The 16,834-nt window shown below is 47.1% G+C and overlaps 1 protein-coding gene and 2 non-coding genes across 3 annotated transcripts; all 3 read right to left on the reverse strand.

The window, feature by feature from the left end:
- Positions 1-2,665: 2,665 nt before the first annotated feature.
- TRNAY-GUA (transfer RNA tyrosine (anticodon GUA)) lies at positions 2,666-2,751 on the reverse strand. The gene is given in 2 exon segments: positions 2,666-2,701; positions 2,715-2,751. It is a non-coding gene; the product is annotated as a tRNA-Tyr (tRNA).
- A 564-nt stretch (positions 2,752-3,315) lies between these two features.
- LOC125514751 (protein PHOSPHATE-INDUCED 1 homolog) lies at positions 3,316-4,578 on the reverse strand. Its single transcript, XM_048680103.2, has one exon. The coding sequence runs from the start codon at positions 4,420-4,422 to the stop codon at positions 3,487-3,489; it is 936 nt and encodes a 311-aa protein (XP_048536060.2). The 5' UTR covers positions 4,423-4,578; the 3' UTR covers positions 3,316-3,486.
- Positions 4,579-8,546: 3,968 nt separating this feature from the next.
- On the reverse strand, positions 8,547-8,620 carry TRNAN-GUU (transfer RNA asparagine (anticodon GUU)). Its single transcript has one exon. It is a non-coding gene; the product is annotated as a tRNA-Asn (tRNA).
- Between the last annotated feature and the right edge of the window lie 8,214 nt (positions 8,621-16,834).

A 16,834-nucleotide genomic window follows, 5' to 3' on the forward strand; every position in this document is an offset into this window, starting at 1 on the left:
CGAACTGTGCGTCTAGGCCGGATGGTAACAGGAGGCAGGGGACACGATGTTTTACCCAGGTTCGGGCCCTCTTGATGGAGGTAAAACCCTACGTCCTGCTTGACTAATATTGATGATATGGGTAGTACAAGAGTAGATCTACCACGAAATCAGAGAGGCTAAACCCTAGAAGCTAGCCTATGGTATGATTGTTGTTCGTCCTACGGACTAAAACTCTCCGGTTTATATAGACACCGGAGAGGGCTAGGGTTACACAGAGTCGGTTACAATGGTAGGAGATCTACATATCCGTATCGCCAGGCTTGCCTTCCACGCCAAGGAAAGTCCCTTCCGGACACGGGACGAAGTCTTCAATCTTGTGTCTTCATAGTCCAGGAGTCCGGCCGAAGGTATAGTTCGGCCATCCAGACACCCCCTAATCCAGGACTCCCTCAGTCGCGCTGGACTAGGTCGGTGCGAGGCTTGCAACTTTCTGCTATGAAGCTCATCAACAAAATCGGAGCTGCCGGTCCTCGACGTTTGTGGCTGATTGTTTGGCTTAGGCTAACTTGGTCCTCGGGTCCCGTTTGTTCGGAGGGGTCTTGATGGGTCGTCAGCGAGGAAATTGGAGACGCCTGCTCGCGGAGAGGCGATGCCAATGACATTGTTGGTTGTCGTGACGGTGTCCTCTCCTCGGCGGTGTGTGGAGTCTTATGAGTGCCAGGTCCGTCGGATTGCCCTTTTCGTTGAGCGATTTGTAATGGTTTTCGCCTGGTTTTTCGTTAATTAACTGGGCAACTCTCTTCTTCTTAATCAATGAAAATAGCAAATCTTTTGCCTCGTTTGAAAATAAAATAAATTTGGAAGTATCAGTGCGATTCTACCAGCGGTGGTTTGCGAGTACACATGGATAGGAAATGAGATGAGATCAAATCTACATGATTCCATCTGTTCCTGGTCCTGGGTGGACGGGGTGTCAGGGTGAGTTGTTCCATTTGTTTGACCCTCATTATGTGGTGCTCATGAAATGTGCAACACATGTACCATGAAGTTATTTAGTTTCATTTTCTTGAATATACCATACTCTCCTCATTTCAAAATATATTCTAAAATATAAGGCATTTTTTGATTGTTCATAAATCTCTCATAAAATATTCGCTCCATGGTTACAAATCATAATATACGTATGGAACCGAGTTTGAATATGGATATAGGAGTGTCTTTTTTATGTAATTTAAATTATGCTTTATTTGACTAAGTATAGGTCATAGCATTTTTAATAGTGACTAACACACATAGTGGCATGGCACTGCGTGCATAGAAACATTAAAAAATATTAAGCGCTAATATACGTTGTTATGTTTTTAACAAATGGATGGGTGCAAAGCTCGAGACCCCATTCAATGGAGCCGTCTATGGACAACGATTGTTTAAACATGGTCGTACATATACTGACATGCGATGATGTCTTATTATTGATAGACCCTCTTGTACACTTCATGCATCTATAGTTTTGTGTAGGTTATCAGAATTATATTATATAGTCATTAGTATCAACATGTTTCTAAACATTTGTACTGCTCTGTCCGCCATGTTAGATTCAACACGAGATCATACATTGGCAACATTGTTTCATAGTTGGACTGGGGTAGAAAACAACATTTCATCATGCAACATTATCATTATTTTATGGTTTCTAATATCCACCTCTCGCAGATTTTGCCTCCATATACATTCTTTAACCACTTTATCAACAACATGTGTACCTTATATGGCTTGGGCCATCCTGCTACATCGCAATCATTAGAGATTATAATTCTTAGAGTTGCATTGAAATTATTGAGATTTTCTAGGGATTTCAGTGAAGCACTCGAAATAGCTCAACCCGGCTGGAATTCTAATAATATATTTGGCAACGTATATTACCCGCTGGTTTTCCAACAAGCACAACAAGTAATTTATATATTTTTATCATCATAACGTTCAAGATACAAGCATTTATTTTATTGTCACTATATTCAAGATAATAATTTATTAATTTGCAAGGATGTGTCCAATTATTTTTCTTTTGATTTTGTGCTCCCCTAGAAAGGTAAAGAATTGGTTCGTTCAGTTTGAACAGAGATAATTCTATGTTGCACATTCTTTGCATCTTCCACGTGAATTCATGGTAACTATGTGTATATTGTTTTGTAGAAGGTGGTTATGAGTTGAAAAAGAAATTTTTATTATACCTGCTCAAATACCATGGGAATGAAGCTAAAGAACACTTTCCTGAAGCACATCAAATACATCGTTGAAGAACATTTTTGGCATGCTTTGTGTTATACTCCCTCCGTTCCTTGATATAGGGTGTATAGATTTTTGAGAAAAAAATCTGAAATATAAGGTGTATTACATTGCACCACTTGTTAGGATAATTTTTTTTAGAGATCTGATTACATTTCCTTATATTAGGCAAGGTCCTCTGTTTTCTCATGTCAATTAGTCAGGTGAAATCTCGCTCAAAAGTTGTGAAATTTTCCCTCCACGTGCGTTCTTTAATTTTCGTGCCAAAAACTATACACCCTATATTTAGAAATGGAGGGAGTATGTAATCAGGAAAATGTAAAAAGCCACGGGCATTCTATTAGTACAAATAATTTTCCTGAAAAACAATATAAAACAGAAGAAAGAGCACCAAAAATCCGACCTGCCGGATTCGAACCAGCAACCTAAGGATTTATCTGCAACTACTACAGTCCTCCGCTCTACCAACTGAGCTAAGGTCGGTTTGTGTTCCGATCATCTGTAAAACTTTAATTAACTTGGAAAGCGCTTCAATATCACACCATCGTTCCATGCATTTCCCTTATTCTGCATTTCACTGTGACACCGCAGACATCGCCGGGCTTCCTCTTGTTCAACGCTAGACTTTTATTTCAACGCTAACCACTGCAGTTTTGTTAGTTCTGAATCTACATTTTCGGTGTCATCTTTTTGACCTTGCCGGCCCTATCTTTTCCAGAGTAGTAAAGCAAAAGGTTTCTGCTCGCACATGACACAGGGGACATACTCGCGCATCTCACAGTCCCCGGAGCCATCTCTTTTACTTTATTAAGCTGACAACTATATAATTGGTTATTGATGTTAGCTGGAGGTCATCTGTATGGTTATCAACTGCGAACCAGGGCTTTGCACACGTGACCTGCGAGTATATCCCTTCCCTCGGTATTTTAATGAAGTACTATGCATGCCATTTATAGATGGCTGCTCGAATTTCTGCTGTAAATTCCCACCGTGAGCACCAGAATGATACTAGTAACAATGTTAGTTTCCGAACAATGCTCTCTTACATTAATAGTAAACTTTTTTCATTCAACAAATGAAAGAATTTCATCTCAACGCCTCTACAGGCACACAGATTAACATCAGCACGCGCGTGGAAGGTGGAACACTCTCCACACAGCAACAACGCCACCGCAACTATAACTACACACACACCATCATGGTCCTACACGTACGAGCCTACCCCAAGGTGGAGCAGGCGGACGTGTCGGGGTCGACGAGCGCCGGGACCAGGTACTTCCGGCCGTGGGCTCCGTTCGCGTTGAAGCTGGCGCCGGTGGCCGGGTCCACGAGCAGCGAGCCGGCGTAGCCGGGGTACGCCCCCTTGCCGTACACCCCGGCGCACGCCGTGGCGGCCTCCAGCGGCGCCTCGGCGGGGCCCTGGAAGAAGCCGTTGCCGAAGGGGTTGGTTACGGTGCCGACGATCATGGACGCGAGGGACACCACCATGCCGTCGACGCCGACGTCGCCGTTGGGCGGCGCGAGGGGCGCCGTCTGCGGGCCGTACTGCGGCTGGTGGAACGGCCACGCGCACTGCCCGGCGCACTGCGTCGCCGGGTTGCCCACCCACACGTACGCGAACCGCCCCGCACGGGACCGCGGGGACGCGCCGTGGGAGCCGCAGCGGCTCATGCAGAAGCCGTCGACGGCCACGTCGTCGGCCGTGAGCACCACGTTGATGGCGCGGCTGGGCCCGCCGCGCGCCGCGAGCCGGACGAGGTCCCGCTCCCGGAGGTGCTTGCCGAGGGAGTAGGACCGGTCGAAGACGTGGGAGCCGAGGGCCAGCGCCGGGAAGCGGGCCTTGGAGCTGGCGTAGTACTTCTGCGCCGTCTTGAACCAGGTGGCCACGGACGGCTCCGGCTGCGGGGCCGGCGCCGGGGACGCGGAGGCGAGCGACGAGACGAAGTCGGTGACGATGGCGCGCTGCGGCGCGGAGAAGTTGCCGTACCAGACGAGGTTGACGGCGATGCGGCCGGAGAGGAGCGCGCCCTTGTGGTACTTCATGGTGATGGGCTGCTCCTGCACCAGCGCCTGCAGCCTCCTCGTGGCCCCGCAGGACTGCAGCAGCATTGCGCACACCACGAGCGCCACCGCCATGGAACCGAAGGACGCCATTGCCGCAGCTCTGAGGCGGTGGGTCTCTCCTCGTCTTGCCTAGGATGCTCTGTATCAGCTCGTGAGCCGGTGATGGACTGGTGGGGAGTGAGCTCGGGTTTTATAGAGGGAGAGACAGTGGAGCACCGCAAAGGTGGTGGGCATGGTACCGAGGGACGGGGCACCGCGTGACGTATGAATGAGGGGCGCCGCTGGCTTCTTTCTTTCTGCGGCCAAAGTAAAGACGGGGGCGTCCTTGGCCCGAACGGTCACTGACAGCTGGCTTTTCGCGTGCTCCTGCGCGCGCCCAGCTGTGGCCGCGAGGCCGAATGACCCTTTTGCCCCGTCGCTTTGTCCCTCGGGGACAGTTGCGTGAGCGCGCCCGCGCGCGACGCCGCGGGGGCAGTTCGGTGATCGCGGCCGGACGGGGTAAAGTGGGGGCTGCGGGAGTGGGTAAAAGCAGGGGTTGGCTTATCGAGGCGTTTGAAAGCTGCTTCGCTCGCTCGGCTGGGCAGCACGGGAACGGGAAGGAATACGAACGTTGGGTGCGGGCCGGGCCGGGCCGGGCTGGGCCGCTCCAGCTTTTCTGAAGTACGTTGCGGGGTCACTCGCGGGCTGCTTCCTGGATCCGGTGTAGGCAGGCACAGTGCACAGGGGGTACTTCGGTACTGTCGGAGCACAGTATAGCAGGTTTGTCCGTCGCGGCTGCCTTTGCCACTGGCGTTGGGCTGGCGCTTGGTGGAATGTGGTTGGCAAAAGAAGCGAGACGAGACCGTCGAACAGTGCTCCTTATGTTAACCCATGGCCATCTGCACGGAAATGGTGGATCGGGCGGAGCAGCTGGCCGTCGATCTGCTTCAGCGACGAGATCTGGCAGGTCTCATGCACTTCTTTTTTTTAGTAAAAGGTCTCACAGCACTTCAGAAATGCATTTACCGCGTTGGTCTTTTCAGTTCTCAGGCCCTACTAGCAAATAGTGGGTTAGAGGGTATGACGACCCAGTAAAGCTGATGGGCGAGTTAAGGCCGCCCCAGTCTCCCGTGTCCTCCCGGATCCTCGCTGCGCGTATTATCATTAGCCTGCTAGGCCCATCTTGGTAGGGCACCGCCCAAGCGAGCGAAAGTGCAGGACCCACTGGCCGGCCCATCTCCGTAGGGCGCGATCCGCACGTTTTAATGCGCGCGATAGGGCGCCATCCCATCCTCATCCGATCCGACGTGTTGTTTCCGGCGTCGCCTAGAGATCTGCGTAGCGTAGCGTACGGCTAGCCGCCAGCTGGTGGTGAAGCGGCTAGGCGCGTCGCCGGCCGGACTGGCCCCACGTACTACGCCTCACGACGCGCTCGTGAGTGAATCCGCCCGCTCACTGCTCGTCGAGCACCAGCACCAGCAGCCGCTGCCGGACAGACGGCCGCCCGCCAGGCGCCAGCCGTGCAGCCGGAGGGACACGCGTGCGCACGTACGTGGACGCGCAGGCCTACCTGTCAGAAGGGCCTCGTGGGCGCCCGTGGGCCGTTGGATCCATCTGTGGCCTAGTGAGTGAGTGTGGGAGTACGTGCGTGCGTGCGTGCATGTCGACAGATCGTGCCCTCTCGATCGACAAATATTTTGTCTTCCCCTTAAAAAAAAGACAAATATCGTGTGCCCACTCATCAACAATGATGATAAAATCCTGTTTTCACTCGCATTTTGGCGTACGTGTCTGCCGAACACAGCAGGAGCGGCAGCAGCTCTCGTGTTCCTTTCGAGCGAATGATTCAGGCCAGCTGGGCGACGCCGACGACGCCTTGGCATCTTCTGCTCCAGGAACGTTCGGCCAGCCATCATCATGAGCGACCTTGTGGACGGTTCGGCGATTGTAGCTCCGCATGGCCTCGTTGCCACACCGGCCACCGGCAACGCGCGCGGCGTCTTCCCGTTTCCTCGCACGGCGGGCGGCCAGCCACTAGCCAGCTCAATGGCATTCGGCGGTTTGGCAGGCTGCTGACAACGCCACAGTACCGTCGTATCGCCGCTCATGGTGTTTCCCTTGTTTTCGCCCGCCTCGGCGCGATCTCAGTCGGGTCGGCGCCGCGCCGTTCCAAAAGAGGAGGAAAAGATCGCGTGGGCACCCGTAACGGTTACACTCGTAGTACAATCTAGTATCCCAACTTTCTCCGGCATTCAAGTGGCAATGATCTGGATATATAATCTCCTACAGCTCCGTTAGTGTTAGGAGCACCTAACCGTGCACAATGATGGCGTGCTACCGTTTTACAGTCAGGAACAGTCTAGCAGCGCGTTAAGCTCGCGCCCAGTACGGGTCACTACTCCCGGGGGTAGTACTACTACTGAACATCCATAGCTCACCCTGGAAACTGCACCGTTTTACTGTGCAAAGTACTGACTTACTACACCAGTAAAAACACGGGTGATGTGGCTGTGGCTGATCGTACCTGACGAGTACTTACTTGATCATTACCCATGGTAGGTATGTAATTATACCAGCCGGTCGGAAACAGGCCAGTGAATACGGAGTAACGACGCGTATGATGATGCCCATAGTTATGTACGCGTACGTACCACGTCCGGCCGCGCATACGGCACAGGTATGCAGTGGCGCTGCTGCTACGTCCGTCCATCCATCCTTAATGCAAGGACAGGGATTGGGCGCCCAGGCTGTCGCCTCGTAGGACGTCTCTGTGGCCACATTAAACCGGCTGCCCGCGCTGCGCCGTGTCTCTCGCGTGTCTCCCCTGTCCTGTAGCTCCCGCACGCGTGATCTTTATCTGCGTGGGATGCACTTGGACTTGCGTCGCGCACGACTGCATCGGATGCTCGTAGAGAGTAAAATAACGAGTAGTAGTACAAAGCATGTTGATTTGTGAAATGGTCTGCCGCTGAATGTGGGTGCCGCTAGCTTTTGCTGCTTGTAGTCCTACAGACGCTGGAGTGGTTTTGCAGGTTTTTTACTCGCTAGGGACCGGATAGGCATGGGGACGCCGCATTCCACGGGCTTTGGCTAGTGTTTTAGTTTAGTTTTGTAGCAATAGCAATGCATATTTTAGTAGTATAAGATAATCCACCCGGGTTAATTTGGTTTACAGACGGCCGCCCGATTGTCAACGCCAATCCTCAGACCTTAAGAAGATCTGATGGGTGTTTTGGTTAGACACTTGGAGAGAGCACTTGTTATTGCTATTAGGCATGGGGACGCCGCATTCCACGGGCTTTGGCTAGTGTTTTAGTTTAGTTTTGTAGCAATAGCAATGCATATTTTAGTAGTATAAGATAATCCACCCGGGTTAATTTGGTTTACAGACGGCCGCCCGATTGTCAACGCCAATCCTCAGACCTTAAGAAGATCTGATGGGTGTTTTGGTTAGACACTTGGAGAGAGCACTTGTTATTGCTATTAGGCATGGGGACGCCGCATTCCACGGGCTTTGGCTAGTGTTTTAGTTTAGTTTTGTAGCAATAGCAATGCATATTTTAGTAGTATAAGATAATCCACCCGGGTTAATTTGGTTTACAGACGGCCGCCCGATTGTCAACGCCAATCCTCAGACCTTAAGAAGATCTGATGGGTGTTTTGGTTAGACACTTGGAGAGAGCACTTGTTATTGCTATTAGGCATGGGGACGCCGCATTCCACGGGCTTTGGCTAGTGTTTTAGTTTAGTTTTGTAGCAATAGCAATGCATATTTTAGTAGTATAAGATAATCCACCCGGGTTAATTTGGTTTACAGACGGCCGCCCGATTGTCAACGCCAATCCTCAGACCTTAAGAAGATCTGATGGGTGTTTTGGTTAGACACCTGGAGAGAGCACTTCGTTCTAGCAAGAACGTTTTTGTTCCGAAACTGTGTGTGTCATCCGCAACCTTGGCTGGTAACAATTGTTTTGCGCACCTTATTGTGCCCATGCCATGGGTGAGTCGACGATCAAACACATTGGCTGAAATAATGCTCTCTCCTGTTACAATTTACTTCAGTTGTTAAACTTTTAAGGTTGCCTAAGTTTATGGAAAAACATGTTATCATCAACAACATCAACTTAGTGAACTTAGTTTTATTAGATTCACTGTATGATATATTTTCATGTTTTATAAAAATAAGGGAAAAGATATAGAGAAGGACAACCCATTTTATTCCCCCAAAAAAATTCCGCTAGAAGGAGGGCTTGAACCTCCGACCTTGTGGTTAACAGCCACACGCTCTAGCCAACTGAGCTATTCCAGCTTTGTGATAATATTTGCATTTGATATTATAGACATTAGCATATTTCTTAGAACATTTACAGTCGAATCATTCAAACCACCTCTCATACACCCGCAGACGTGCCCGATCGGTGACCGAACAGGAGAGAGAAGGAAAAAAAAGACCCAACCGGACTCCTCATATCATCTCTATATGTCCGGGCTGTCCGCGAACCCTCATATCCATCCCAGATTTAGGGAGGATATGAGGGCTCGCGGACGCGCCCAGTCAGTCCGTCGCGTAGGACGCGACCCTACCTGGGACAACCTTTTTTCTTTCTTCATTCATTATTTTCATTCTCTCTTTTTTATCTTCACCAATCATGTGCAAGTAACCGGACATTTGAGGAAGAAAATGAGGATTGTGGTTGCGCGGACAGACAAATAGGGGCTCAAAACGGACACGCCCCTCACTGATCGGACGCGTCCACGGATGTTTGAGGGGTCGAATTAGAGGTATGTGCTTGTAGCTCTTATATATCCGGTTTGACTTGGACAAAATTAAAATTTCAAGTAATTTGAAACAAAAGATGTAGTTATGTGTTTTCGTAGGCACAATCCATAGTGGCCTTAGAGGCACAGACATCTAGACCGAGCCAGGGACAACATTCAACCAAATGTGGGGACGGGTCAAAAGCATGTGATGTCAATGGAGGTGGAGCCGATAGAGGAGACCACGTCGGACTGGTCAAGCCTAGGGTTGTTTTCCATCCACTGGATTGCGAGAGTTTATATGGAAGCTCCGTGTTTCAGGCTTTCAACCAACTTTTGGCTCTGGTTCCTTTATATATTGGAAGCTTCCTCCTTACAGTGCATGTCAAAGCTCGTGCCATCTACGCGAGAGTGGGGGGATCAGCACGGAAGCCTTGGGCTAGGAATGGAATGGACTTTAACTGCAAGACTGATCTAGTTGTTAAAACGTTAGTAAAATCTTCAACAGATACATATTAGATCTTAGGGCTACGACAATTCAAACCATGACAGAGTGAGTAAGATCCAAGTTGACGCCCAAATACTAAGGGACAAGGAGCATAACAAAGGAGGCTAGGTGGGAGATAAGTGTAGGTACATCTACTACCCACTGAGTGTCTTGGAGATTGTTGAACAAAACAATTGAGAGACTAATGTGTATGCTAGTGTGCAAAGAGTAAAAATGGTACTTTGAATTATTGATAAGTTTGCTAAAACTTTTGAGAATATTGCGAGCGTTGTAGAGAAGATTGCTACATCTTTACAGAAGATTGTCAAGCTATTGAGAAGTATGCTATTGAGCAGATTGGGTATCAAAGATGGCCCCTAAAAAATGTTGTTGAGAGCGATTGGTTCGGTATCTTGTCCGAGGAACAATTGACTGCGGAAGAAGAATGAAGACAACAAGAAGGCGTAGTTCTTTCTCTTTGTTTCAATTATTTCATTTGAGTCATAGGGCAAATCATACTATTAGGGGGTCCAAATTAGTCCACGTTTAGGTCTTTATTGAATACACAATCATAAACCTATCTCCGAGTAAAGTCAAGAGAAATATCTTTGTGCGTCACGTTTTTCTTCAAAGTCAAAGATGAGGTTCTTCTAGACCGCGAGTGAAAATCAAGGGCAGTTGAGTCAGCTTTACTTGTACCTCAAGTAAATTTGCCACGTGAGTTTGAAATCAGATCATTGGACACGTGTTGGTTGACCGTTGCGAGGCACATGCCTTGATTGGTCATCTCACACCTCAGGATTGCTTTGGCTATAAATAGCCACCCAACCCCCAACCTTCACTGGTTGGCTGCTCGCTGAATTGACAAGAGTTTGTCAAAGCAGTCCCTCTTTTGAGAGATTTCACCGAGAGAAAACCCATAACTTGAATCAGATATACCTAAGAGAGTGATCAGAAGTAACTTATTTATCTCAACGTGCAAGCATATGCCACATCATCATACAATTATGGATGGGATAAGGCCCACCTCAACATGCAACCTTGCATGGGAAAAGACCCAATACCAAATGCAACCATGCGTTCAATTAATATTTTACAATTATACATAATAATAATAATAAGTCATATGTATTTTTAATTTAGCTTCACGCGTTATCAGTATAAATATTTATATTCCACACAATCAAATCCCATTCAAATGTATTTCAACCGATTCCTGCAGCAATGCGTGAGATACCATGCAGTTTAGTTAAGTGATTGAGCATCACACAAAACTAAGTTGATACGAAATGGTGACCTATTACTCTTTGTGAGCTGCACACCCGCTAGATGGATAGGTGTCGATCTGAGTAACCAAGTGTGATTGTGGTTTCCTGAGGACTTTCTTTGTGAAAGTTTGGAGTTTGCCTTGAGTATTCTATCAAAAGTAAATCAACTGAAGTTTGAGGAACTGCACGTTGAAGAGAATATGATGGAGAGAGATTTTCTCATGTCTTCAATCACCTGTCCCCCCAACTAGGCATAGCACTTTGGCAGATGTGTGAACTGGCTGAACAAATTACTTGTCGCCATTGATCAACATTGGTTCTTTCTTAGCTAGCATTCCTTTCGGTACTTGTCTTGTTTGAGTTTTTGCTCTCCGTGATTGTTATCTATGATTAGTTCTTTACAAATGAGTACGTTCACATTTTTTTCATCTATGACTACTTAGTTATCCTTCTCGCATCTATCCGTATATATTTCTCCCGATAGCTGGAACTAGTTTTTCTTCCAAGGGAAAAACATGCTGCATGTGCATCACCAAGTGCTCTAGACGCCTCCTATGCACCACAAAGGGAAAAAGGTACTACATGTGCAGCAACACGGGTTCATGTTGCCTCATACGCAACACTAAGGTCTCCTACTTCGTCCCCTACAACAAGATACAAAGCAACCGCCTATTCTCCAAGACTCATGTCTCATGCTTTGACTGTACACCACGATAAAAAGTTGTTGTCACTTCTACAACACTCAGGCCTCCCGTAGCACCAAGGGAAAGTCATTTGTTTGCTCCCATAGCAACTTTTGATGTTGCAGATGGTTAGGGCCCTGCAAATAGGTTGAGAAAGGCAACATCAAAGATGGTTGTTCACGTGACAATAAGTTTTATGGTAATTATATGCTTGAAAATAATAGTTGAACTATTGAGTATTTTTGTGCCTCTGAACTGTGTGAACTATGTGGTTTGCGTGAGATGAACTGTGTGCTATTTGACAGTGTGAACAGTGTGGTATGTGCTTGATGAATTATGTTGGTGTGTGCGTGTGAACTATGAGATTAAGATAATTAGGTAATGGTTGGTTGAAGTACTAGTTTATTTGTTACATCATCTCGATGATATGTCTTGATGATGTCGATAATGTGATATTGATGATGTTGGGGAACGTAGTAATTTCAAAAAAAAAAAATCCTACGCACACGCAAGATCATAGTGATGCATAGCAACGAGAGGGGAGAGTGTGTCCACGTACCCTCGTAGACCGAAAGCGGAAGCGTTAGCACAACATGGTTGATGTAGTCGTACGTCTTCACGATCCGACCGATCAAGTACCGAACGTACGGCACCTCCAAGTTCAGCACAAACTCCGATCCAGCGGAGTGTTGAGGGAGAGTTTCGTCAACACGATGGCGTGGTGACGATGATGATGTTCTACCGACGCAGGGCTTCGCCTAAGCACCTCTACAGTATTATCGAGGTGGACTATGATGGAGGGGGGCACCGCACACGGCTAAAAGATCAAATCAATTGTTGTGTCTATGGGGTGCCCCCTACCCCCGTATATAAAGGAGCAATGGGGGAGGTGCGGCCGGCCAGGAGGAGGCGCGCCAGGAGGAGTCCTACTCCCACCGTTCCTTGTTGGATCATGAGAAGGGGGAAAGAGGAGGGAGAGAGGAAGGAAGGGGGGCGCCGCCCCCCTCTCCTTGTCCTATTCGGACTAGAGGGGGAGGGGCGCGCGGCCCTGCCCTAGCCGCCTCTCCTCTTCTCCACTATGGCTCACTATGGCCCATTAAGCCCCCGGGGGGTTTTGGTTACCCCTCGGTACTCCGGTAAAATCCCGATTTCACCCGGAACATTTCCGATATCCAAATATAGGTTTCCAATATATCAATCTTCATGTCTCGACCATTTCGAGACTCCTTGTCATGTCCGTGATCACATTCGGGACTCCGAACAACCTTCGGTACATCAAAACTCAAAAACTCATAATATAACCGTCATCGAAACTTTAAGCGTGCGGACCCTATGGGTTCGAGAACTATGTAAACATGACCGAGACATGTCTCCGGTCAATAACCAATAGCGGAACCTAGATGCCCATATTGGCTCCTACATATTCTACGAAGATCTTTATCGGTCAGACCGCATAACAACATACGTTGTTCCCTTTGTCATCGGTATGTTACTTGCCCGAGATTCGATCGTCGGTATCTCAATACCTAGTTCAATCTTGTTACCGGCAAGTCTCTTTACTCGTTCCGTAATACATCATCCCGCAACTAAATCATTAGTTGCAATGCTTGCAAGGCTTTAAGTGATGTGCATTACCGAGTGTGCCCAGAGATACCTCTCCGACAATCGGAGTGAAAAATCCTAATCTCAAAATACGCCAACCCAACAAGTACCTTCGGAGACACCTATAGAGCACCTTTATAATCACCCAGTTACGTTGTGATGTTCGGTAGCACACAAAGTGTTCCTCTGGTAAATGGGAGTTGCATAATCTCATAGTCATAGGAACATGTATAAGTCATGAAGAAAGCAATAGCAACATACTAAACGATCGAGTGCTAAGCTAACGGAACGGGTCAAGTCAATCACATCATTCTCCTAATGATGTGATCCCGTTAATCAAATGACAACTCATGTCTATGGCTAGGAAACATAACCATCTTTGATCAACGAGCTAGTCAAGTAGAGGCATACTAGTGACACTCTGTTTATCTATGTATTCACACAAGTATTATGTTTCCGGTTAATACAATTCTAGCATGAATAATAAAAATTTATCATGATATAAGGAAATAAATAATAACTGTATTATTGCCTCTAGGGCATATTTCCTTAAGTCTCCCACTTGCACTCGAGTCAATAATCTAGATTACACAATAATGATTCTAACACCCATGGAGTCTTGGTGTTGATCATGTTTTGCTCATGGAAGAGGCTTAGTCAACGGGTCTTCTAAAGGAAATATGCCCTAGAGGCAATAATAAAGTTATTATTTATTTCCTTATTTCATGATAAATGTTTATTATTCATGCTAGAATTGTATTAACCGGGAACATAATACATGTGTGAATACATAGACAAACAGAGTGTCACTAGTATGCCTCTACTTGACTAGCTCGTTAATCAAAGATGGTTATGTTTCCTAACCATAGACAAAGAGTTGTTATTTGATTACGGGATCACATCATTAGGAGAATGATGTGATTGACTTGACCCATTCCGTTAGCTTAGCACTCGATCGTTTAGTATGTTGCTATTGCTTTCTTCATGACTTATACATGTTCCTATGACTACGAGATTATGCAACTCCCGTTTACCGGAGGAACATTTTGTGTGCTACCAAACGTCACAATGTAACTGGGTGATTATAAAGGAGCTCTACAGGTGTCTCCAAAGGTACATGTTGGGTTGGCGTATTTCAAGATTAGGATTTGTCACTCCGATTGTCGGAGAGGTATCTCTGGGCCCTCTCGGTAATGCACATCATATAAGCCTTGCAAGCATTGCAAGTAATGATTTAGTTGCGAGATGATGTATTACAGAACGAGTAAAGAGACTTGCCGATAACGAGATTGAACTAGGTATTGAGATACCGACGATCGAATCTTGGGCAAGTAACATACCGATGACAAAGGGAACAACGTATGTTGTTATGCGGTCTGACCGATAAAGATCTTCGTAGAATATGTAGGAGCCAATATGAGCATCCAGGTTCCGCTATTGGTTATTGACCGGAGACGTGTCTCGGTCATGTCTACATTGTTCTCGAACCCGTAGGGTCCGCACGCTTAAGGTTTCGATGACAGTTATATTATGAGTTTATGAGTTTTGATGTACCGAAGGAGTTCGGAGTCCCGGATGAGATCGGGGACATGACGAGGAGTCTCGAAATGGTCGAGACGTAAATATCGATATATTGGATGACTATATTCGGACATCGGAAAGGTTCCGAGTGGTTCGGGTATTTTTCGGAGTACCGGGGAGTTACGGGAATACGGGGAAGAAGTATATGGGCCTTACTGGGCTTTAGGGGAGAGGGAGAGGCAGGCCGCATGCCCCCCCATTGACTAGTCCGAATTGGACTAGGGGGAGGGGCGGCGCCCCCTCCTTCCTTCTCTTCCCTCTTCCCCTTCCTTGTCTCCTACTCCTACTACATGGAAGGACTCCTAGTTGGACTAGGAAAGGGGGAATCCTACTCCTGGTGGGAATAGGACTCCCCTAGGGCGCGCCATAGAGAGGGCTGGCCCTCCCCTCCTCCACTCCTTTATATACGGGGGCAGGGGGCACCCCATAGACACACAAGTTGATCTTCGTGATCGTTCTCTTAGCCGTGTGCGGTGCCCCCCTCCACCATACTCCTCGATAATATTGTAGCGGTGCTTAGGCGAAGCCCTGCGACGGTAGAACATCAAGATCGTCACCACGCCGTCGTGCTGACGGAACTCTTCCCCGACACTTTGCTGGATCGGAGTCCGGGGATCGTCGTCGAGCTGAACGTGTGCTTGAACTCGGAGGTGCCGTAGTTTCGGTGCTTGATCGGTCGGGCCGTGAAGACGTACGACTACATCAACCGCGTTTTCATAACGCTTCCGCTGTCGGTGTACGAGGGTACGTAGACAACACTCTCCCCTCTCGTTGCTATGCATCACCATGATCTTGTGTGTGCGTAGGAATTTTTTTAAAATTACTACGTTCACCAACAGTGGTATCAGAGCCTAGGTTTTATGTGTTGATGTTATATGCACGAGTAGAACACAAGTGAATTGTGGGAAATATAAGTCATACTGCTTACCAGCATGTCATACTTTGGTTCGGCGGTATTGTTGGATGAAGCGGCCCGGACCGAAATTACGCGTACGCTTATGCGAGACTAGTTCTACCGATGTGCTTTGCACACAGGTGGCTGGCGGGTGTCAGTTTCTCCAACTTTAGTTGAACCAAGTGTGGCTACGCCCGGTCCTTGCGAAGGTTAAAACTGCACCAACTTGACAAACTATCGTTGTGGTTTTGATGCATAGGTAAGATTGGTTCTTACTTTAAGCCCGTAGCAGCCACGTAAAACTTGCAACAACAAAGTAGAGGACGTCTAACTTGTTTTTGCAGGGCATGTTGTGATGTGATATGGTCAAGACATGATGCTAAATTTTTTTGTATGAGATGATTATGTTTTGTAACCAAGTTATCGGCAACTGGCAGGAGCCATATGGTTGTCGCTTTATTGTATGCAATGCAATTGCGCTGTAATGCTTTACTTTATCACTAAGCGGTTTGGATCATGGTTTAGTTGATTTGGATCACGTGATCACTTAGAGGATTAGAGGGATGTCTATCTAAGTGGGAGTTCTTAAGTAATATGATTAATTGAACTTAAATTTATTATGAACTTAGTCCTGGTAGTATTTTGCAAATTATGTTGTAGATCAATAGCTCGTGTTGTTGCTTTCATATGTTTATTTTGATATGTTCCTAGAGAAAATTGTGTTGAAAGATATTAGTAGCAATGATGCGGATTGGATCCGTGATCTGAGGTTTATCCTCATTGTTGCACAGAAGAATTATGTCCTTGATGCACCGCTAGGTGACAGACCTATTGCAGGAGCAGATGCAGACGTTATGAACGTTTGGCTAGCTCAATATGATGACTACTTGATAGTTTAGTGCACCATGCTTAACGGCTTAGAATTGGGACTTCAAAGACGTTTTGAACGTCATGGACCATATGAGATGTTCCAGGAGTTGAACTTAATATTTCAAGCAAATACCCGAGTTGAGAGATATGAAGTCTCCAACAAGTTCTATAGCTAAAAGATGGAGGAGAATCGCTCAACTAGTGAGCATGTGCTCAGATTGTCTGGGTACTACAATCGCTTGAATCAAGTGGGAGTTAATCTTCCAGATAAAATAGTGATTGACAGAATTCTCTACTCACCATCATCAAGTTAGTAGAACTTCGTGATGAACTATGATATGCAATGGATAACAGAAACGATTCCCAAGCTCTTCGTAAT

Source organism: Triticum urartu, chromosome 6A, assembly GCF_056163025.1.
Source record: "Triticum urartu cultivar PI428250 chromosome 6A, HENAU_Tu73, whole genome shotgun sequence".
NCBI classification, from domain to species: Eukaryota; Viridiplantae; Streptophyta; class Magnoliopsida; order Poales; family Poaceae; genus Triticum; species Triticum urartu.

Excerpts from the sequence above, each read along its gene's own strand:
- LOC125514751 (XM_048680103.2), bottom strand. The coding sequence starts at position 4,422 with ATGGCGTCCTTCGGTTCCATGGCGGTGGCGCTCGTGGTGTGCGCAATG.